Below are 24,066 nucleotides of genomic sequence, written 5' to 3' on the forward strand. Positions count from 1 at the left end.
CCTTCTTGATGGGTTGGACGGGGCTGGACATGTATGCCTTTCCCCCGTTCAAGATCATCAATCTGGTTGTCAGGAAGTTCGCTCTCCTCGATTCGGGACGAATGACCCTAGTGGCTCCATTCTGGCCTGCGAGGGAATGGTTCACCGAAGTGGTAGGGTTACTGATGGACTTTCCAAGAAGACTCCCGGCAAGTCCAGATCTTCTCAGACAACCCCACTTCGAGAGATTTCACCAAAACCCCCTCGCTCTCAATCTGACTGCCTTCAGACTGTCGAGAAGCTCGTTAGATCTCGAGGCTTTTCGGCACAAGCGGCGAAAGCTATTGCCAGGGCAAGGAGGATCTCTTCACAAAGAGTCTACCGGTCAAAGTGGGAGACCTTTAGAGCTTGGTGCAGGAGGCGCAAGGTTTCCTCGTCCTCTACCTCTCTGAGCCAGATTTGCAGACTTTCTTTTGTACCTCAGGCAGGATGCTAAGCTGGCTGTATCTACCATTAAAGGATACAGGAGCATGCTCTCAACCGTCTTTAGGCATAGAGGCTTAGAGTTATCTCAGAATAAGGACTTGCAGGACCTCATTAGGTCTTTTGAGACAACGAAGCAGGTGCACTTAAGACCCCCTTCTTGGAACCTGGATGTGGTGCTTAAGTTTTTGTGCTCCAGGAAGTTTGAGCCTATCTCGCAAGCTTCTCTGCGAGATGTGACTAAGAAAACCCTCTTCCTTTTGTCTCTAGCGACTGCCAGGAGGATCAGCGAGGTCCAGGCAATCGAGAAGCGTGTAGGCTTCACCCTAAATGGAGCGGTTTGTTCCTTGAGGTTCGACTTTCTCGCCAAGAATGAGAACCCTTCGAAACCCTGGCCTAGGACTTTTGAAGTCCCTAACCTCACGAATCTAGTAGGTCAGGAACAGGAAAGCCTCCTCTGCCCGGTTAGGGCTCTCAAGGCTTATTTGGCCCACACTAAGAGCGTGAGGGGTGCTTCCAACTCCTTATGGTGTTCAGTGAAGGATCCTCAAAAACCCCTGTCAAAGAACGCTTTATCCTTTTTCCTGAGGGAAACTATTTGGGAAGCCCACCTCTTTTGTGAGGAAGAAAACTTCGCCCTGTTAAAAGTATGGGCTCACGAAGTAAGGGCCATTGCTGCTTCGCTGGCATACCGGAAAAATATGTCAGTTAAGCAGATCATGGACGCAACGTTCTGGAGGAGCAACTCTGTCTTCGCTTCTTATTACCTCAGAGAGGTAAGAGTGGACTATGACAAGTGTTATACCTTGGGCCCATACGTAGCTGCGGGTTCTGTATTAGGCAAAGGAGTTACTACCCCCACTCAACCTTAGTTTATGTACTTGTATTTGGGTTTGTGTTTTTTTTGGTTGTCGGAGGTCCTCGTCCTGTGGTACGGTTCCCTCAGTCCAGATAGATAGTTTATATCTATTTCTGCAAGGTTAGATGGTTAGCTTTAGTAAGGTTGCAGGTTTTTTTATATGGGAAGGTAGTTTTCTGAAGTCTAGTCAAGTTGTTGGTCCTACCCCTTTGACAGACTCGATTGAGTTGTTTGCAGCGTAGCAGGTCTACTCCTGGCTGAACACTCCTAAGGGAAAGCGACTCTAGAGGCAGTTACCTTTGAAGTCAGCTACCTTAGCAGGTAAGGAATCAAGGTGTTTGTTCTCCTACAACTCTTTTGTTGTTTCCCCAACTATGTTTTTTCTGTCTGTTTCCCTCCTCCAAATGTGTGAATCAGCTACAGTATATATATATAACTGCCAGGTAAGTTCTATTTATAAAAATGGAGTATTTATGATAAAACAAAGTTTTATGAATACTTACCTGGCAGTTATATATATATTTTAAAGCCCGCCCACCTCCCCTCAGGAGACAGGTCGGGCAAAGATAATCTGAGGAACAGAAAATGGGATTGATTCCAAGTACCACCCTGTAAGGGTTGTTAACCATCTAACCACACAACCACCACAAGGCAGTTGCCGCGATTTTCGATTAAATTCTGCCGCAGTCAGAGAGACAGCTATATATATATAACTGCCAGGTAAGTATTCATAAAACTGTTTTATCATAAAAACTCCATTTGTTCCGTAACCGAAATACAAACCACGCTATTTACAAAGGGTTTTACATTTAGCGCAGCTGAAATGACGAGCCAATAGTTTTTAACGAGGGTTAATTACCCCCGCGCTAGTTAGCGGGGGGTGGGGAAGGGTAGCTTGCTACCCCTCCCCCCTCCACACACCGGTGACTTGCTTCACTTCACTTTTGGCTCGGCGGTGATCAGACGTGTCTGTTCATCGCCTTCGTGACAGCCTTTAATTTTCTTCTTTTTCTTTTCAGCTTGTGTGATTGGTTGGAAGTTGACCTTCAGTTATTTTCTTTTATTTAATATGCGGACATGCCCTGGAGTTGCCGGCCGTCCTTGTGGGACTTTCATGTCGGACATGATTACGGATCCTCACACCCTCTGCCCTCAATGTCGGGGCCGACGGTGCGACCAGGATAACATGTGCCGTGAGTGCAGGGAGTGGTCTGCCTCCCAGTGGGAGAGGTTTGGCCGTCGGCGTAAGAAGAAGTCCAAGAGAGACCGTTCTCCTCCGGGGTTAGCCTTGAAGGAGGAAGGTTCTCGGGACTCTTCTTCCGCCGCCCAAACCTCCTCCGAAGCTCCCCCTCGTCCGCCTCCTAAGGAGAGTCGTCCGAGTGGGAGCGCAGGCCCTTGTTCTGTTTCCCTACCTTCGGTGGGGGGAGAGGGCGTCGCCTCCCATAGCGAGGCGGTTCCCCCTCCTCCTCCGGGGGAGGTTATTGATAATAATGCCTTATCCAGTGATGATCTTTTACAGATTTGGTCGTCCCTGGGGCTTAAGGGCTTGCCCTCCAGAGTCGCTCTTATTGACCTTGTCTCGTTGGGGGCCGCTGTTAAACAGTCGCCGGTGGTAGCGGAGGTAGACCCTCTGTCTATTGTCGACGTCGTGGTGACAGAGGCCTCCGACGTGGCTGGGCCTTCCGACGCAGGTGCTGTTGCTGGTGATGGTGCTCTAGGCTCTCCTCCTCCTTCCGTGCATCCTTCGAAGGGGGAAGTGAGTCCTTCGGTCTCGACTGCTGCCCAGCTTCCTTCTGAGGGAGGTGTTTTGACGGAGACTCCCCTTCGGAGGACCGATGGTCCCGACGATCTCCCCCGAGGCCGCCTCCGCCGTAAGGCTCACCGCCCTCTACGCCACAAGGGCCTCCCTTCCCCTTACAGGGGGACTAAGAGGCGCCTTTTTGGGTCTTCGTCCTCCGGGGGGGACTCTCCTCGTCAGCCTCAACCGACTGCTCCGCCCTCCTTGAACCTCTCTGCAGACCGTTCACCATCTCCTGCCGGATCTTCGCCTTCTGGAGAACTCGTCACCCGACGGGCAACGGTCCCTTCGGGGCTAAGGGATTCTTCCCTTACGCGAGCAGGGCCAGCGCACAAGCGCTCTCCTGCTCGCCAGCGATCTCCTGCTCGCCGACGCTCACCTGCTCGTCGGCTCTCTCCTGATGTTCGCCCCCCTCGCCAGCGCTCTCCTGCTCGTCAGCTCTCTTCCGAGCGTCAGCGCTCATTTGAGGACCATCGCCCTGCGGTCTCTGACCACCCTTTAGTTCCTGCTGAACTCCCTGCTCACCATCCACCTGGTCCTGTGGCTACGCAACATCGTGCTGCGCGTGTGTCAGAAACACATGTTCGCCAACGCGCCAGCGATCTTCCCGTTCCTGCTCGTGAACGCGCCGCACCACCTGTTCTCTCACAGGACACGCGTCGACCTTCTGCTCGCCAGCGATCACCTACACATGCTGCCCGCCATCGCACGACCCTGCATGATCGCCCGCTTACGCATGCTGCTCCTCATCGCACTACCCTGAACGATCGCCCTCCTGCGGATGCTGATCACCATCGCACCCTTTCACGCGATCATTCACCTGCGCATGCTGCTCGCCATCGCACAACCCTGCACGATCGCCCGCTTACGCATGCTGCTCCTCATCGCACAACCCTGAACGATCGCCCTCCTGCGGATGCTGATCACCATCGCACCCTTTCACGCGATCATTCACTTGCGCATGCTGCTCGCCATCGCACAACCCTGCACGATCGCCCGCTTACGCATGCTGCTCCTCATCGCACAACCCTGAACGATCGCCCTCCTGCGGATGCTGATCACCATCGCACCCTTTCACGCGATCATTCACCTGCGCATGCTGCTCGCCATCGCACAACCCTGCACGATCGCCCGCTTACGCATGCTGCTCCTCATCGCACAACCCTGAACGACCGCCCTCTTGCGGATGCTGATCACCATCGCACCCTATCACGCGATCATTCACCTACACATGCTGCTCGCCATCGCTTACCATCACGCAGTCATTATCGCCAGCAATCTTCTTCACCTACGCGGCAGCACAATCCCTCGCCGTCGCGCCATCGCTTGCGTTCGTCGCCTCGGACACGTGTTCATTTACCTGCCCACCCTCACGCCCACTCGCCCGCGCGATCACCCGCGCAACCATTCGCCTTTGCGCGACCGTTCACCCTCGCGCGACCATAGTTCGCGGCGAATTCCACAGCCGGTGGTAGCAGCAGGGACGCGTGCTCCTAGACGGCACTCGGTATCACCTCCATCCAAGCACAGGTTGGTATTGCAGGACGAAGACAGGTCAGTACAGCATTCTTCCCCACCTTCTTTTCAGGCAGGTACCGTCGTGTCCACTCCAAAGGATCGCCCGATCCCTCTCACCTTAGCGAGGATTTCGGACTCTGTGTCCTTTGAGCAGCAGACTTGGTTTGGTCCGCTGGCACGGGCGTTAGTGAGGGTTATGAAACCAGCACTCGCCGGCCAGGGTAACAAACCAGCGGCTGTCTCTCCTACGCTGAAGAGAAAGAGAGGAGTGGACTTCGTGGTGACTTCCCCCAGGGCGAAGTTGGTTCCCAAGAGGTCGGTCTCGAGGGTCCCCTCTCCTGCACGAGTACTCTCTCCTTCTCCCGTGGACGAGGCCTTTCCGTCCTCAGGTGAGTCCAGTGGGGCGGTAGTCATCCCCTCGGCACCAGGGGGGGAGACTTCGCTTCAGGCAGGAGAATCGTCTCGTGAGGAAGGGGCCCCTCGAACCTCGTTGTTGGGATCCTGTATCCCTCCTAGGAGGGAACCCAAGGATTCCAAGACCATCCCTAAATCCTCTGCAAGGATTCGACAGGAACCCACGACTACCCAGGGGAATGTCCACGTATCACCCCAGGAAGAGATTCCTGGGGCAGGAGACTTAGCTGCCAGCCCGCAGGGAGGAGAACAGCAAGAGTCCGAACATGCCTTCTGGCAGGTCCTAAGCCTGATAAGGCAACTTAACAGTCTTACGGATCCAGTCATCCCCCCGTGAAGGCAAAGACACGATTCTGGATGAAGTGTTTGACGTTCGGAAGGCCCCTAAGACCAGTGCAGCTCTGCCCTGGTCTCGGGGGCTGAAGAGTGCCAGAGCTAGGGCCAATGCTCAGCTCGCACTTCTTGCCTCCTCCAGTCGTTCCACTGCCGGGAACAAACTCATCCCTCCTCCTCGCCTTCAGCAGAGGAGGTATTTCGAGATCCTGGGTGAGCACAACCTCGCTCTTCCTCTCCATCACTCTGTGGAGGAGCTGGCGAAGGGAGTTCCCTTGGAGAAACTCTCTGCCCGGCAGGTGTCGTTCTCGGCGGCAGAGATCCTTAACCACGAGAAGGTCGCTAAGTGTGCCATGCAGGCCACTTCGTGGCTGGACTTCTGGTTAGGATCTCTGGGCATCCTATTGCGATCGGAGGACTTGTCCAAGGAGACCAATAGGAAGGCCCTAGAGACCTTCTTGCTCTCGGGCACCCGCTCCATCGAGTTTTTGGCGCACCAGGTTACCACCCTGTGGGCCAACTCGGTGTTGAAGCGTCGCGATGCTGTGTCCGAGAGATTCCATCCGAAGGTCCCCGCCGTAGATGTGTGTAGGCTCCGACATGCCTCCCTCCTGGGGGAGAGCCTGTTTGAGCCTCAAGACTTGGAGCGAACAGCTGAGAGGTGGAGGAAATCCAGCACGGACTCCCTCCTCCACAGGGCCCTTACAACTCGGCCCTATAAGCCTCCAGCCCCGCCACAACAGCAGCAACAGCCTCGTAAGGCTCCCAAACAGGCACCGGCAGCTAAGAAAGTGGTGTCTAAGCCCCAGCCCTTTCCAGCCAAGGTCAAGAGGGGCGGTAAGTCCTCCAGGGGAGGCAAGACTTCTAGGGGTGGCGGCCGCGGCCGCAAGCCTTAGGGGTGGCAGTCCCCCTGCGTGTCCACCTGTGGGGGGATGCCTTCAGCGTTGCGTCCGCAGGTGGCAACATCTCGGGGCCGATGCTTGGACGGTCTCAGTGATCGGCCAAGGTTATCGCGTCCCGTTCACGTCATCTCAACCTCCCCTGACAGCGAATCCAGTGTCGTTGAGCTCCTATGCCATGGGATCGGCAAAGGGGCTGGCCCTTCAGGCCGAAGTCGAGACCATGTTCGAGAAGGGTGCTCTCCAGGAGGTCGTGGACGGCTCTCCAGGCTTCTTCAGTCGACTCTTTCTTGTAAAGAAGGCTACTGGAGTCTGGAGACCCGTCATCGATCTCTCGGCTCTGAACAGGTTTGTCAAACAAACCCGGTTCAGCATGGAGACAGCAGACACGGTCAGACTTGCGGTGAGACCACAAGACTTCATGTGTACACTGGATCTAAAGGATGCGTACTTCCAGATCCCAATCCATCCGTCTTCCAGGAAGTACCTGAGATTCAGCCTAGACAACAAGATCTACCAGTTCAAGGTGCTGTGTTTCGGTCTCTCCACAGCTCCTCAGGTGTTCACCAGAGTGTTCACCCTGATTTCGACTTGGGCGCACAGGAACGGCATTCGTCTCCTTCGTTACCTAGACGATTGGCTGATCCTAGCAGACTCGGAGTCGACCCTTCTTCGACACCGAGACAGGCTTCTAGATCTTTGCCAGGATCTGGGGATCGTGGTAAACCTCGAGAAGTCCTCTCTGCAGCCATCCCAACGACTGGTTTATCTAGGCATGCTAATAGACACCAATCTCCACAAAGCCTTTCCATCAGACGACCGGATAGCAAGGCTGAGGAGGGTGGCGGAACCTTTCCTCAGGCGAAAAGAACTCCCCGCCCAATCGTGGTTGCGTCTCTTGGGCCACCTATCCTCCCTGGCCCGTCTGGTTCCAAACAGCCGCCTCAGGATGAGATCCCTTCAATGGCGGCTCAAGTCTCGGTGGAATCAAGGATCCGATTCCCCGGACACTCTGATCCCAATGGGGTCTCTGGAACAGACGGACTTGCGGTGGTGGCTGGCCAACGAGAACCTGCGAAAGGGAGTGAGTCTTCTCGTCCTCCCCCGGAATTGACTCTGTTTTCGGACGCGTCAAAAGAAGGGTGGGGGGCGCACGTTCTGAACTAGAGGGCCTCAGGCCTTTGGTCAGAATCAGAAAAGTGCCTACACATCAACCTGCTAGAATTGAAGGCTGTCTTTCTGGCCCTTCAACAGTTCCAACGGTTCCTGGCGGGTCACTCCGTGGTGGTGATGAGCGACAACACCACGGTAGTGGCTTATATCAACAAGCAGGGAGGCACTTTTTCGCAGCAGCTATCCCATCTTGCAGTAGAGACTCTGAGGTGGACCAAAACCCACTCGATAACACTATCAGCTCGCTTCATTCCTGGCAAGAGGAATGTCCTCGCCGACAGTCTGAGCAGGGCTTCGCAGATAGTGAGTACCGAGTGGTCTTTGGATCCTCAGATAGCCAACAAAGTCCTGACTTTGTGGGGTTCCCCGACGGTGGACTTGTTCGCGACAGCCTTGAACTTCAAGCTGCCCCTGTACTGCTCACCAGTCCCGGACCCCAAGGCACTCTGGCAAGATGCTTTCCAGCAACGGTGGGACAACATCGACGTGTACGCCTTCCCACCATTCTGTCTGATGAGAAGGGTGCTCAACAGGACCTGACTATCGGTCAACTGTTCCATGACTCTAGTAGCTCCGCTATGGCATCACGCGGAATGGTTTCCGGACCTTCTGCAACTCCTGACGGAACTCCCAAGGGAGCTTCCTCCACGACACGAGCTTCCCAGACAACCCCACTCCGGTGTCCCTCACAGGGCCGTAGCCTCGCTTCGGCTTCACGCCTGGAGACTATCCAGCGTCTCCTCGCGGAGAGAGGCTTTTCGCAACAGGTTGCGGAGAGAATGTCTCGGCACCTGCGAAGGTCCTCTGAGGGAGTCTACCAAGCGAAGTGGAGAGTCTTTTGTGGTTGGTGTCGTGGGAGGGGTATCTCTCCACTCGATGCCACTATTCCAGCAATAGCGGACTTCCTTGTGTATCTGCGAGAAGAAATGCGCCTTTCTGTCTCGGCAGTGAAAGGCTATCGCTCAGCCTTAAGCTTGGCCTTCAGATTGAAGGGCGTGGATATTTCTTCATCGCTAGAACTCTCTTTACTCATACGTAGCTATGAGCTCACCTGCCCCCAGTCGGAAGTGAGACCCCCTCCTTGGAACGTGGTTCGAGTCCTCAGGTCTCTCAAGAGACCTCCCTTCGAGCCATTACGCCAGGCCTCCGATCGCCACCTGTCTTGGAAGACGGGCTTTCCTACTCGCCTTGGCCTCGGCCAAGCGAGTTAGTGAACTTCATGGTCTCTTGTACGACATCGCCCATTCAAGGGGATGGGGGGAGGTAACGTTCAGGTTCGTCCCTGAGTTTGTGGCCAAGACTCAGAATCCTAGAGTGCCGGATCCTCGGTTCGACTCTTTCAGGATCGCGAGTCTCCGTTCTGTAACAAACGACCCAGACCAGCTGCTACTATGCCCAGTGAGGTGTCTGAGGTACTACTTGAAGAGAACGGCTGCAGTCCGTCCTCATGTGCGAGCTTTGTTTGTGAGCACAGGCAGGACAAAGAGGAGGGTCACCAGGAACACCATCTCTGCTTGGATTCGAAGGGTTATCCACCATGCCCTGAATCCTGACCCTCCTCCGTCACGTCGCCCTAGGGCCCACGATGTCAGGGGTATTGCTACATCCCTGGCCTTCAAGAGAAACTTCTCTGTGACGCAGGTACTTCAAGCTGGGGTCTGGAAGCGTCAAACGACCTTCACAGCCCACTACCTGCAAGACGTGACCCACAGGAGCCTCGATACGTTCTCTATCGGCCCTGTGGTGGCTGCACAACAGCTGGTCTAACCTCAGGCTCCTTTTTGGACAAGTAGCAGTAGGTTGAGGGCGTTGTTACCCGGTCTTAGTCTGTGTGAATGAAAGAGTATGTCTGACCCTTACTTCTTTCTTCATTCTCCCCTCTCTTGGGGAAGCAGCATCCTGGTCCTCGCATAGCTGACCTCGACCTCTGCAGTTAACCCATGCTTCTTTGTGCTCCTAGTATTAAGCTTAATACTGTTGCGTCTCCCATACCCTGACGAGGTGGTATGGGGAACGTCCTATCCTAGAATTCCTATCTGAAGGTCTCAAGGTCAACTTCATAGGACGAGTCACACTCTCCTCCTCACACTACTTATGTAGGCCTCTCGTTCCTAGCGATGCTAGGAACCTGTGAGGTACAGGGGCTCCCTCTCTCTAGTGCTGCTCACTAAGGGATCGAGCCCCCGGGCAAGCCGAAGTCAGTAAGGCTGGGGACTTTCCACCCTTCCTAAGGGGTAAGTCACCCTTTGTAAATAGCGTGGTTTGTATTTCGGTTACGGAACAAATGACAAATTCGAAGATAATTTGTATTTTTCCTAACCATACAAACCTTAGCTATTTACACATATGTGCCCGCCATCCCTGACCCCCAAGTCAAGTCCTACCTCTAAGTGAAGTGAAGCAAGTCACCGGTGTGTGGAGGGGGGAGGGGTAGCTTGCCCCACCCCCCGCTAACTAGCGCGGGGGTAATTAACCCTCGTTAAAAACTATTGGCTCGTCATTTCAGCTGCGCTAAAAGTAAAACCCTTTGTAAATAGCTAAGGTTTGTATGGTTAGGAAAAATACAAATTATCTTCGAATTTGTCATGTTAGGGGCATGGCCATCATCATACATACACCCCTATTGCTGTACTGTATTTTTATTCTGGTTGCAACACCTTTCCAAGAGAATTCTTCCTCTTTGTTTGCGGCAAATTGGACAGGATTTATCAAAGAAGTCTGGTAAAAACCAGCAACACCTCACTATGATTGAAGCCCCTATCACTCGCCTTGAAATTTGAGTCCATAGACTTTGAATTGGATAAAAAAAAATGGTTGTCAACATTTTCCCGGGTTAAGTGGGGTCCTTTGGGATCCATTCTAATTATGCACGTCTGTCGATCAGTCAAGCCGTCTGCTGGTAATATGATCAGTATGACATCCAGGACAAATTCTAGGAATGACATGAGCAAGAAAATCATGTCAAGGGAATGATCCTGGCCCACTTATAAAATTTGAGGGTAATTTTGAGAATTGGAGAAGCATTAACACCTGTGCAAAGAAGCGCTTTCCTGATTTAAAATCTATTTGTTCCGTAACCGAAATACATACCACGCTATTTACATTGGGTTTACCTTTTAGCGTAGCTGAAATGGCGAGCCATTAGAATTTAACGAGGGTGTATTACCCCCGCGCTAGTTAGCGGGGGGGTAGGGGAGTGGTAGCTAGCTACCCCTCCCCCCCTCACACACAGGTGAATACTCACTTTCACTTTTGGCTCGGACTGGGACAGACGTCTCTGTCTTGGTCCTCTCTTGGCAGCCATTGTTTGTTTTGTCTTTACTTAATCACTTACTTTTCTTTTACTCAATATATATGTAAACATGTTTTCATGTTTGTATATATATTTGAGTATAGAAATCAGTAAGTTTCCTTTTCAGAGTTGTGTGTGTAGTGTACGATATCTACGTGGAGACCTCGGCAGTTAGGCCACCACGGCGTAATTTTATGGGTTGCAATCGAGTTTGACTTCGGTCTTTCTCTCTCTCTCTCTCTTGAGGTCGTTCACCCTTTTACTACGTTTTACTACGCCCCTTGTAGATTCCTTCCCGTGTGGGGGGGTTGCTATGCCGTACGTTTTGACTCAATTAGTTTATGAATCTAATTGTAGTTGGTTTTTTTTTCAGCTTGTAGAACGATTCCTTTCGGGGTTTTCGTTCTTTCTTTAGTGTTCATTCATTTTTAAATTACATGATTACATAGTTTCATAATTATAATTGTTATAATTCTGTTTTGGTTACAGCTCTCCTTCCGTGAGTGTAAGTGGTTGTAAGGGCACGTGCCTGTTGTGTAATTCTTGTTTCCTTTCCCTCAGGATTCCTCTTCGGAGCCTTCCCGGGGGAATGAATGTGTACTAATGATTTTTGTTTTATTTTTTTACAGTTACCGATCTAGTTCGTTTCTGTAATATGGCAACGGTGTGAGCTGTCTTGTTGAGGCCTGGGGATTCGGCTGTTGCTGCCTCCCCCCTTGTATTTTCGTCAGGGGCGTGTCTCCTTCTACTGGAAGTACTCCCGTGACGACGGACAGCTCTCCAGTTCATTTTAGAACTCTCAGGAGGCTTGCCTCCTTGGGCGGGTAACTTTCCTTCCGAGGGAAGTTTTTCCTGTCCAGGCTTGAGTTTTTCCCCTTTTGGGGGGTTCTTCTCTTGCCTTTTTTTCGTGCGGCTATGCTCTTGGTGCTGAGCGGTCACACCTGCAGTTTCGCTCAAGGGGCTAGGCAACTGCAGGAGCCCCTCTTCGGAGGATTGCTCCTTTTAGGTCACTGGCTGACCAGTCTCTTCTACGAAGTGTTTCTCTTTCGTTCGCGAGAGAGTACACTCATAGAGACTCCTCTTCGGAGGATTCTTCTGCTGCTGTTGCTGTTGGCCTCCTTCGCCGTAAGGCTCACCGTCCGCCTCGTCGTAAGGGCCTCTCATCTCCCTATAAGGGTGCTAAGAGGCGCCTTTTTTTAACCTCCGTTTGCAGACTACAACTCCTTCTTCTTGATCTTCCGCCCTGGTGCAGATGGACAGCAGTCTGACCTCGTCTTCCGACGGGCAACGGTCTTCCCAACGGACAACGGTCTTCCGACAGACAACGTCCCTTCGGGGCTAAGGGTTGCCTCCCACGGGAGTTATTCCCTTGCGTGTCATGGTTCCCCTGCGTGCCCTTCTTTCTGCTGTGTTCTCTCCTGCTCATCAGCGCTTCCTGATCGCCAGAGCGCTCCTGTTCGTCAGCGCTCTCATGATGATCATCTCTGCTGTTCCTGTTATGCGCCCTGTGCGCCTACGTTCGCCCTCGCAATCTAGAACTTCGGTTCAGGTCTGGGTCAAGGACTCTTCTTCTGCGCAGGCTTCCACGCGTTGCCTTCTGCTCGTCAGCGATCATCAGCTCGCCAGCGACCTTAGACGCGTCAACGTTCACCTGCTCGCCAGCGATCTCCTACGCGTCAACGTTCACCTGCTCACCAGCGATCTCCTACGCGTCAACGATCGCCATCGATCTGCCACGCGTGTCAGTTCCCCTGACCACCATCAGTAGCGATCTAGAGCTCGCCTGCTGTGGACCACGATCTCCGGTAGCTGAGTCTTGCTGTAGATCTTCCTCCTGCTCGCCAGCGCTCACCTTTTCTTCTGTCGTTCTGTGCGCCAGCTTTCTTCATTTGCCAGCGCACATCTGCGCGCCCTTCTTTGTCACGCACCAATGGGCGCCAACGGTTTTCTGACAGTTTAGGATCGCCTGATCAACAGCTGGCTTCAGCGCTCACCTTCCTGATGCACCTGCGCGCCTTCTGGTAGCGCGATGCGCGCTAACCATCACTAGACTCACTTGCGTTGGCAATCGCCTACGCACCCGCGCGATTCTTCATCTGCTCGCTAGCGTTTTGTTAACGCACCACCGCTCGCCAACGCGCCAACGCGCCATCACTTGCCGACGCGCCATCGCTTGCCGACGAGCCATCGCTTGCCAACGCTCCGTCACTCTCCTGCGGGCTATCGCCTTGCAGAACGCGCCATCGCTCGTCAACGCGCCATCGGTCTCCCGACCGCCTGTGCTCACCCGCGCGGCCACACGCCCACGTTCCTGCGCGACCGCACGCCCACGTGCCTGCACGTCTACCCTCATGCGCGTCCGCGCACATGCTCTCCAATGTTCGCCCGCGCGCGAACCAACGGTATTCCATCGCGCGAATGGACGGTTTTCGTCGCACGGACGGACGGTGTTCCGTCACGCGAACCGACGGGGTTCCGTCGCGCGAACCGACGGTGTTCCGTCGCGCGAACCGACGGTGTTCCGTCGCGCGAACCGACGGTGTTCCGTCGCGCGAACCGACGGTGTTCCATCGCGCGAACCTACAGTGTTCCATCGCGCGAACCTACAGTGTTTCTTTGCACGAACGTCGGCTTAATTCTTGCAGTATCCATTGCTCGTCTATGGGTTATCGCTCGCCGACCACCAGCTCTCGCCCTTCCTACCACGCTCGCCCTCCTTCTGCGCTCCTTCGCTCACCTTCGTTTGCGTTCCTGCGTGACCGCACATGGGCACTTCCACGTTCGCCCACGCGCAAATCATTGATTTACCATCGCGCGAGCTCCAGGGCGATTGCGACCACGATTCCCATTGGGGTTTTCGCAGCATGGCCAGCCTGGTGAGTTCTTCTGGAGCGTATTTCCAGAACACGGCCTCACCCCGTAAACGCAGAGCATGGCACATGCAAGAATAAGAGGAATCTTCAGGGAGGTCTGAGCAACACTCTTCTTTCCAGAACCTGGGTTAGCCCTGCCCCGTCATTCCCTGGAGGGATTTTTGGCGGGGGGGCTTTCCGTATGAGATTTCTCCATCGGCCAAGGGGTGACTGCTTACCCCTTCCTCTTCTTCATCTCGTGTAAGGGGCTTACCAGGTCCTTTCCCTCCTCGGTTACGGCCCGAGGTTTGGTTCAAGGAAGCTACAGGAAGGTCATGGGTACTTTCCTCCTCTTTGGCTCAGGCACCTTGGCGTTTCGTCGTTAAGTATCTAACTTGCGGGCAAGCTCGATGTTGGACCATCTGGACGCGCTGACCGAGGGTTTCCTTTCGGGTGTCTCATCCGTGGATGTCGACAACCTCAGACACCCTTCCATCCTTGAGAAGAGTTTGTTTGTGCCCAAGGACAGAAACATAGACAGCGGCTGTGCGGAGGAAGTCGACTTCCGTTTTCACTCCTCCAAGGCGCTTTCTTCCAGACTCTGCAGGGCTCCAGCGCCTTTTTCTTTCAACCATGTCGGCCTAAGTTATCGGCTACGACAACTGAGACAAGGTGTCCAATTGCAGTTTCCTCCTGTCAGAAACAGATGGCACGGGAGGCTCCCCCAGGGAGCGGCAGAGTTCGCGAACTCTAGGATTGGCACCCCCCCCTTTGGAGGTTTCACGCGGGAGGATGCCTAAGGTTACTCATCCGGATGACAGCTTCCCGATGCCCATTCCTGCACGATCTCTGTGATCAGCCAAGGATATCGCGCCTGCCGTCTCTGTCAGCGGATTCAGTGTCTCTGAACCTCTATGCCATAGGGTCGGCAAGAGTTTGCCCGTTTGGGCAGAATGATCCATACCTTAGGAGAAGGTCCTCCATAGGATCATTGACGGCTTCACCCCCGGCTTCTTCAGTCGATCCTTTCTTGTAAGGAAGTATCTGAAATGGGAGTTCCGTTGTCGACCTCTCAGCCCTGATCAAGTTTGTCGAACAAACTTCGTCCAGCGTGGAACAGCAAAATCGATCAGACTGGTAACGAGGCGACAGGACTCCTTAAACCCTGGATCGGAAGGACGGGTACTTTCAGTTTCCATTCCATCCATGTTCCAGGAAGCTCGTGGAATTCAGCTTAGACTGCAGGTATTCCTGCTTAAGATGGAGTGGGGCGATCCCGCCGTGGCATTGCAGGTTTTTTTCCCCAGAGAACTCTCCCTGCTTTCCTCATGACCGCTCAGGGGCAGGCTTCCGCCTCCTTCGCTTTTTGGAGGTCTGGTCAACTCCGGTAGGCTCGGGTTCGACCTTCTTCAGCGCCGGGACAAGCTTCCGGATGCTTACCATGAGTGGGGGTTCATGGTATTTTGCTAGGAGCCTTCTCTTCTTCTGCCTCAACACCTGGAGTATCTGGCCATGATATTGAGTCAACGGCCTTACCACGTTGGAAACCCCGCTTCTCGTCCGTCCAGCGAGGTTAAGCAACGTCGGTTCTGGTCGGTACTGAGATGGGTGACCACCTGGGGACGCCGGATTCTGTTGCCACCTCCTCCAAGCCTTCCCTTCAGTTGACTGTGGCAAGGCTGAGGAGAGTCTCAGTACCTGTTCTCAGTCAAGCAGAGCTTTCAGCCCTACCTTGGAACGTTCCTAGTTCTCCTTTCCTCATTGACCCTTCTATAGTTCCGAACGGTTGCCTCAGGATAAGTTCCATGTGGGGCGGTCCAAGTTCCGGTGGTTTCATGCAACGATTAACCGGACTTTCTGGCCCCTATGGGACCAGCGGAACTATTAGACCTGCAATGGGTGTTGACCTATGGAACCTCTTGATTGGAGTGGATATTCTCGTACTTTCCCCACATTCTTGATGCTGTTCTCGGACTCGTCAAAGAAAGGGGGGGGGTGGCATGTTCCGGTGCAGGCCTATGGTCAGGACCTGAAGGATACCTCTCCATCATTCAGGCAGGCTTAGGGGCCATAGTCTGGCCCCTCTACAGATTCTACAGCTCCTGCCGAGTCGCTCCGTGCGCGTCGACTTCATGATTCTGGCGTGTTCTAACCAGCAGGGTACGCATTTTCACACCTTCACATCTTGCAGTAGAGATACCGAGATGATTGAGATACTCTCAATACCACCATTGGCTCTCTCATTCCAGGCAGAGGAATGTTCTCTCCGACTATCCGAGCAGAGCCTCGTAGAGAGAGTGTACCTGGGGGTCTTTGGCCTTGAGTAACCAGCAAGTCCTGGTCTGGGGGACCTGATCGCGGCAGCTTGGAACCTCAAGCTTCCGCTGTTCTGCCTCCCAGTCTCAGACCCCAAGACTCTGGCAAGATGCATTCCGGTGATGGTGGGACAACTTCGACGCCTGCGTCTTCCCTCCTTTTTGTCTGTGGAGAATGGGTCTCAACAAGACCAGGTTGTCTGTCAACCTTTCATGGGAGAACTCCACTGGGACTATGCGCAGAACGGTTTCTGGACCCTCTGCTTCCCCTGTCGGAACTCCCGGGAGAGCTTCTCCCACGGCACAGACTACTCAAACAACCACACTGCAACATCTTTCACGAGCCGGGGCATCGCTTCGGCTTCATGCCTGGAGACACTACGCCTCATCCTCAAGAAGAGACAACCCGCTACAATCGCGGTACGGAGGTCGCGTCATCTGCGATAGTCATCCGCAGGGGTCTTCCAGGCGAAGTGAAGAGTCTTCGGTGGTTGGTGCCGTGGGAGATATACCTCTTCCCTTGAGGCCTCTTCTCCAGCAATATCGATCTTATTGCCTTTCGGCGGGAGGAAACTCCTTTCCGCTCTCGGCAATGAAGCCTGTCGCTCAGCCTTTCCCTGACCTTCAGGCTTAAAGGAATAACTTTTTCCTTCCCGCTGGATCTTTCCTCACTCATGCGAAGCTACGAACGTCCCTGCCCTAGTCGGAGTGATACCTCCAACTTGGAGCATGGCTCGGACTTTTTAGTCCCTTAAGAGATCTTCTCTAGACCCTTTCCGACAGACCTCTGATTGTATTCCGTCTTGGGTCTCCTGCTCACTCTGGCCGCGGCCAGTGTGTAAGCAATCTTCTTGGTCTCGTACGACTCCGCCCTTTCTAAGGAAGGGGGGAAGGCAACATTCAGGGTCGCTCCTGAGTTTTGGCTAGACTCAGAATCTTGGGGTCCCGGCCCTTCGGTCCAATTCCTTCAAGATTTCGAGTCTCCATTCTGTATCTGATGTCCCAAAACCTTCTCCTTCTTGCCAGTAAAGGAATCGAGGGGTTAGCTTTGGGAACAGCTGCAGTTTGTCCTCAGTTGCAGCCGATTTGGGAGCACTAGGAGGACATGGGGGGAGAGTCACCAGTATACCTCTTCAGCTCGGACTCAAGGACATTCATCTCGACCTGTCTCCAGACCCTCCCCCGTCACGTCGCCCTACAGCACGATGTTGGATACATCGCAACGTCCCTCGCCTTCGAGTAATACTACTCTGTGACGCAGGTACCACAAGCTGGAGTCTGGAAGCGTCTAATGACCTTCGCAGCCCGCTTCCTGCAGGGCGTGACCCACAGGAGTTTCAATACGTTTTCTATTGCTCTGTGGTGGCTACACAACAGCTGGTCTAACCTCAGGCTCCCTTTTGGACAGGTAGCAGAAGGTTGAGGGCATTGTTATCAGGTTTTAGTCTGCATGAACGAAAGAAGTATGTCTGGCCCTTACCTCTTTCTTCATCATCCCCTCTACGGGGAAGCAGCATCCTGGTCTCTGCATAGCTGACCTCGAACCTCTGCAGGTAAACCATGCTTCCTTGTGTTCCGAGTATTGAGTCAATACTGTCGCGTCCCCCATACCCTGACGAGGTGGTATTGGGAACGTCCTAACCCAGAGTTCCTTCTGGAACTCCAGGTCAACTGCCTAGGACGGGTCACACTTCTTCCTTCACACACAAGCTTATGTAGGCCACACGGTTCCTTGCAGGGACTCCTTTTCTCGAGTGCGTCTCACTCGGATTCTGAGTCCCCGGGTAAAGCCAAAGCCAGTATGGCTGGGGACTTTCCACCCTACCTAAGGGGTAAGTCACCCAATGCAAATAGCGTGGTTTGTATTTCGGTTACGGAACAAATGACAAATTCGAAGATAATTTGTATTTTTCCTAACCATACAAACCTTAGCTATTTACACATATTTGCCCGCCAGCCCTGTCCCCCAAGACAAGTCCTACCTCTAAGTGAAAGTGAGCATTCACCTGTGTGTGATGGGGGGGAGGGGTAGCTAGCTACCACTCCCCTACCCCCCCGCTAACTAGCGCGGGGGTAATACACCCTCGTTAAATTCTAATGGCTCGCCATTTCAGCTGCGCTAAAAGGTAAACCCAATGTAAATAGCTAAGGTTTGTATGGTTAGGAAAAATACAAATTATCTTCGAATTTTTCATTTTCTCTCTCCTTCACACTTAAAAAAAGGGGAAAGGTTTTGGAAGTGTAATTGTTCTTATTTGACCATAAGTTTGATTTGCTTCATATATCAAGTGTGTTATTCTTGATTTAAAAAAATGATGTTAGATTTTGGATGAAATATCATAGGAAAGCTCTTTAGATATATCATAAAATGATTACATCATATACAATACATTTAAATCTATTCGCTATTTTTTTATATTGAGTAAGAAATGTTAACGATAAATTTCCTTGCCTTTAAAAGCAGTACTGTAGTCTCCGAGTGGGGGAGGGACCTTTCCCCTGCCTGTGGTAGAATGTATAGTAATCTTTGTCGCTGCGAGTCTTATTTATTTTATATAATTTTCTGAATTGGTACAGTACTAAATCCGAGTTTGCCAGATTTACATATAAGAAGGTAGTATTGTACATCTTTATTCTGGGTGGTAATGATCATATAAGCTAGGAAATTGGGGGAAATTGATGGGTTAAATGGCTTTGGGAATAAACAGTTTCCAAAAATTATTTTTCATTAAGCCAAACTCTTTACAAAGAATTTCTTAATGCTTACCCAGCTAATTGTTTGCAGTTCACTTTCTCTTGGTAGTAAATAAAAGGGAAACCCAGGTCATATTGCTCACTTTTAATTAGTGCTTATTTATCAAAGGAAGGACAATTTATTTTAAAATGATTTGTTGAATTTTATGCTACACTTAAATTTTAACCCTTTTACCTACCCCAAAGTTATTTGGAACTTTCCAACCCTTAACCCCCAGGCGTTTTCTTTTTCGAGCACATTTTGCAATATATATTTTTTAAATTGCTCCAACAGCCTTAATTTCCATCATAGAGAGGTCAGGTTGGTCTCATTATTTTGGAAAATGCCTGAAGTTTCTCAAAGTTATCTAAAATATGCAAAAAAAACTTAAATAGGCGTTTTTTGCAAGGACGCAGTGATACGTCCATGGGGGTAAAGGGATGAGTTTTGTGAAACGTACCAGTACGTCCATTGGGGGTAAAAGGGTTTTAAGATAATTTGGAATAGACTACATCAGTATGGTTTCTTTCAGAAAAAGACCCAGCACCGTATTTCTTTGATGCAAGAGTGCAAGATATTCTGAAGAAATTAACAGCAGCAGATCTGAATAAGGTCTTCAGGACAAGAATGTTTGAAAAGAAATTAAAGGTTCCAAAATATCAGTTCATGACGAAAGAAGAATTAGAACAGGTAGGTTATGTTTATCATGCTTTCTATCAAAGGGATTATTTAGTACAGTATAGAGCACATTACTGAGTCAAAACTTTCATGAGATAAAAATTTTAGATCAATCTACTCAAGAGGTAAGAATATACATAATGTAATTAAAGTATAAAGTATGAATGTCTTTGTCTATGTGAATATATCCCTAATCACAGCATCAGAACAAGTTTGCGTTTCAGCACAATGCTCGTTCTTATGTATGTCTTTTTACCCAAAATACAATATAGAGGATCCGACTTCTGTACTGTATTTTGTCTTTCCAGTGAATATTTATTCATAATCATATGTGTGAATACACTTTAACTAAAAAAAAAATGCTGACATGAGTTATACAAGACGAAATACAGCACAGTATGTTCATTTACGTAGCAGGGGAAGGTAAATTGAAACTGTTATAGTATATGTACAAGTTAGTTTTTTAAATATTAAACTTAGCCGGTGAATATATAATAGCTGACGTCTCCGACGGCTCGACAGATTCCAAAAACTCGCGAGCGATCGCCGTGAAGGTTGCGGGTGTGACCACCAGCGCCGACTATCGGCCAGATACCGCATATACTTGTCAATTTCTCCAGTTCTTCTCTGTCGGTCTTGTCGACAAGTTGGTTCCGCTTGCTTTATGACCTCGAGTTTTCGACCGAATTGGTGAAGTACTTGGTTTTGGTTTTATTGCTTTCGCCGTGTTGGATTATTCAATACTATCTTCAAAAGAAATGCTTTTGAAAGGAGAGGAAAAGTGTTTTGCCTTTGGCTTTTTTTTTAATCTCTGGTTTTTCCATAGAGAAAGGATGGCCGACCCTTCCCTCAGTGTACGGAAGTGTATTAAAGGCTTTTAGTAATTATTTTATCACTTTATAAATTATTGTTGATATTTATAGATTTACCTCTATATATTTTATATTTTATATCTCACCCGCCTTTATTAGGCCTCTTCGATTAGCTTTCCATTTATACTAAACATCAAGATAAATTTTATGTTTTTGTTTATATGCGACCTAGTCTTTGTAGGCGGTCCTAACTTGGAAAACGAAGTTAAACAACGTTGAGCCCATTCAACTTTTATTTTTGTTTAGTTTAAAACAGTTGCTCTGTAAGAGTGATGAAATTAATATTTTTTAGAAAATATTTTAAGAAATATATTCTTTGAATAGTCTTCGTGCTGTTTTTTCAAAGATGAACTAACGTTTGGTTTATTTATGCTACGCAGTTTGCGCTCTATCGTTACGATAGAGAAAGAGAGAATCACGGTTTCACTTTGCAGAAAGAGTAAATCGATTTTGACGTTTTGTTCATTCTTCTTTCAAACTGAAGTGTTTTAGATACTAATTTAAAGGAACTTGTTAATTTTCAATTTCTTAGTCCTTTCAGTTTTTTCCTTTAGTCAAATAACCTGTTATTGACGAAGGGTGAGTGGGCCATTCTCTTGTGAGTGACAAGAGAGAGAGAGAGAGAACGATCCGATCTTTATTCTCGTCCCAAGTCTCTGTACAAGGAGTTTGGGAGCGAGTAACGTTGTTCTCGATTCAGTTTTTTTTTTTTTTTTACTCTCGTCCCAAGTCTCTATACGGGGAGAGAGGATAAAACGTTTTAGTTTTTATTCTCGTCCCAAGGCACTGTACGGTGAGAGATTGAATACGTAGTCCTTAGTGAACTAGTGTTTAGTCTCCTCCCCAGTCACTGATCTTTTTAACTTTATATATTTCCGTTTTATTCGATATATATGTATATGTTTATTGATTTTTGCATGTGTGTTTCATTTTGTACTAATGTGCTTACATTATACGACTCATTTCACGACTCATTTCGCAATTCTAACCTTTTGATGTAAGGGAGAATTGCGTGCTTCAGGTAGAAATCAGTTTTATTAATGTTTAATGTGAAATTATTGAAAAATACGATATCAGTGAAGTAAGTGCAAAAAAAACATGTTCTGTGTTGCGGAGGGTTCGTTTGTTCGTGCTTGTCACTTGCCTAGTCCGAGACCTCTTTCAGGCTCCCCTGCACCAGGGAGAAGGAATGTCGTAGGACCTAAGGGAGTGAGGAGTGTAAACCAACGAACAGACGTTCCCTCAAAGGTATCAGACGTTGCTCGGCAAGCACGTCCTTGCCATAAGACAGGAGAGACGAAGTTTTTCCTCGTCTTCCGATGATTCGTCTCTTTAAAAGCCTGGGCGTAAAGTTTCGAAACGGCTGAAACGTTTATTAGTTCCTTCAGAACAAGTTCAACGTCCTAGCTGTAGTCATAATAAGAGTCCCGTTCATAGCGATGACGTTCATGTACAGACGTCTCTGCCACAGACTCGACGTGACGTTGAGCGGTAGACACCGTAGACACAACGTGACATCGAGTGTCAGTCACCGTAGTCTCGATATAGCATCGATCAGCAGTCACTGCTGTTTACTACGTGACGTTTGAACGTCAGCCACTGCAGTCACAGGTTGATCCGAAGTTAGATATGCTGTTAAAGCTTTCTTCTTCAATAGAAGCTTTCGATCCTGTTCCTGTGCGAAAGGATCCTTTGCTTTTTGTACGTAACGGTTCTGGGATACGTGATTCGGGTCTTCAACCTTCTAGACGAGCTTTGTTACGCCACGCTGACGTTATCTCTAGTGACAGCTTTGCTGTTAAGCGAGATGCGGAGCATAAATCTCGATGTAACTTTGATCGCTTTGAACGTCAGCCACCGCAGTCACAGCGTGACGTTGAGAGGCAGACACCGCAGACACGACGTGACGTTGAGCGGTAGACACCGTAGACATGACGTGACGTCGAGGGTCAGTCATCGTAGTCACGATATAGCATCGAACAGCAGTCACCGCTGTTACCACGGGACGTTTGAACGTCGGTTACTTCTGTCACGACGTGTAGTAGAATAACATTCTCTGCAGTCACAACGTGACATCGACCCTCCAACTTTAACTTCTGTTCATATACAAGTTGATGTAGCCTGTCAGGCTTTTCCTTCACGTCATTCTGAATATAAATCTCCTTCTCGCAAGACTTTAGATTTATCAGATGATGTGCCTTCTGAAGAAGTTGATGACCCCCTTTCAACTAATGTACCTTTGGGGAGTCATTCAGAAGAGGAGTAACCTAGGGTGGTCCAACAATCCCTTGTATTTTAATTATGAATTTCTTTAGTGAAATTTTGTCCTAGACTTTCTTCGACGCCTACTTTTACGAAGTCAGTTCTCTCTTGTTCTTCCAAGAGGGCCATGCTCTTACTGGGAGACTGGTTGGAATCCAGGAGAAGTTTAGGAAAGTCTGCTTTTGCTTTTCCTCCTTCTTAATTAGCTTCTCGCTCGGGCATCTGGTGTGACACAGGAGAAGCTCGAGGAGAAGTTCTCGGCTTGGGAGTACCTGCCTCTGCTCAGGGAGACTTCTTAAGCCTTGTGGACTCTCCTCGTCGTCTAGCTATGAGACGCTCCAAGATTTTATGGTCGGCTTCAGAGCTAGACCATCTCCTGTTAGGAGTTTTTTCGAGCGTTTGAAGTTTTTATTTGTTGGATTGGTCACTGGGAGCCTTAAGTAAGAAGGTCTCTCCAGCTGTCAATGTATTGCTGTACAATTATGTCATGCATGAACAAGGCTATCAGGGATGGCTCCAATGATCTGGCAGCCACGTTCACTGCAGGAACAAGGCTATCAGGGATGGCTTCAATGATCTGGCAGCCACGTTCACTGCAGGAGTACTTAAGATGTAAGTGCGCTCAATGTGTTCATTGTCAAGACAAACTTCACGATGAAGACTACCAAATCTGTCTTGGCAGCAGTAAGGGAAGGCGACTGGATGGTCTCTCTCGACCTTCAGGATGCATACTTCCACATCCCGATTCATCCAAACTTTCAACAACATCTGAGGTTTGTGGACGGGAAAGTAATGTACCAATTTCGAGCACTGTACTTCGGCCTCATTCCTGCTCCTCTTGTTTTTACAAGGCCCTTGCAAAATGTAGCAAGCTTTCTACATTTTTTGAGGATTCAGAGCCTCCCTTTATTTTGACGACTGGCTAATCAGGGCGTCGTCATTAAATCGCTGTCTGGAGAGCCTCTAATGGACATTAGACCTAATCAAGGAGCTAGGTCTCATAGTGAACGTAGAGAAGTCGTAACTTACAGTACCCCATCCCAGACTATTCTTTTTTTGGGAATGGAGATACAGTGTCTGATTTTTCGGCCCTTTTCGTCTCCCACAAGAATGGAACAAGCTCTGTTAAAAGTCCTTCACTTGCAAGAGAAAAACAGTTGCTCTGTAAGAGTTTGAACTAGCCTCGTGGAACTCTTTCATCGCTGGAGTAGTTTATCTCTCTGGGGAGACTCAATCTTTGCCCTCTCCAATTTCACCTAAACCATTGGAACAAGGAGAAGGGCTTAGAGAGTATCTCTTTCCCAATCTCCAACTCAGTCTAGACATGTCTGACTTGGTGGGACAGCAACATCAGACTTCGAGAAGGTCTTTCTCTTGCGATCAAGAACCCAAACCATGTGTTGTATTCAGATGCATCGGATTTGGGTTAGGGAGCTCCACTGGACAGTCTGGAATGCTCGGGTCTTTGGTCCACGGATCAGAAGGAACTCCATTTAAGGCAAGTAACATCCCTCCTTTGGCGAGATTTGTGCAAGGAAAAATGAATGTCTTGGCGGACTGCCTCAGCAGAAGAGGACAAGTCATCTCCATGGAGTGGACATTGCA

The 24,066-nt window shown here is 50.1% G+C and overlaps 1 protein-coding gene and 1 pseudogene across 2 annotated transcripts in view; both read left to right on the top strand.

The window, feature by feature from the left end:
• The window catches only part of mRpS22 (mitochondrial ribosomal protein S22), a 67,553-nt gene that overhangs the window by 15,705 nt on the left and 27,782 nt on the right, over positions 1-24,066 (top strand). For both annotated transcript variants that reach the window (XM_068344764.1, XM_068344763.1), the window contains exon 2: positions 19,182-19,339. In XM_068344764.1, the coding sequence (XP_068200865.1) occupies positions 19,182-19,339 (158 nt within the window). The remainder of the gene's footprint in view (positions 1-19,181; positions 19,340-24,066) is intronic.
• On the top strand, positions 15,123-15,241 carry LOC137615577 (5S ribosomal RNA; annotated as a pseudogene).

This window comes from Palaemon carinicauda, chromosome 21 (genome assembly GCF_036898095.1).
Source record: "Palaemon carinicauda isolate YSFRI2023 chromosome 21, ASM3689809v2, whole genome shotgun sequence".
Taxonomy (NCBI): Eukaryota; Metazoa; Arthropoda; class Malacostraca; order Decapoda; family Palaemonidae; genus Palaemon; species Palaemon carinicauda.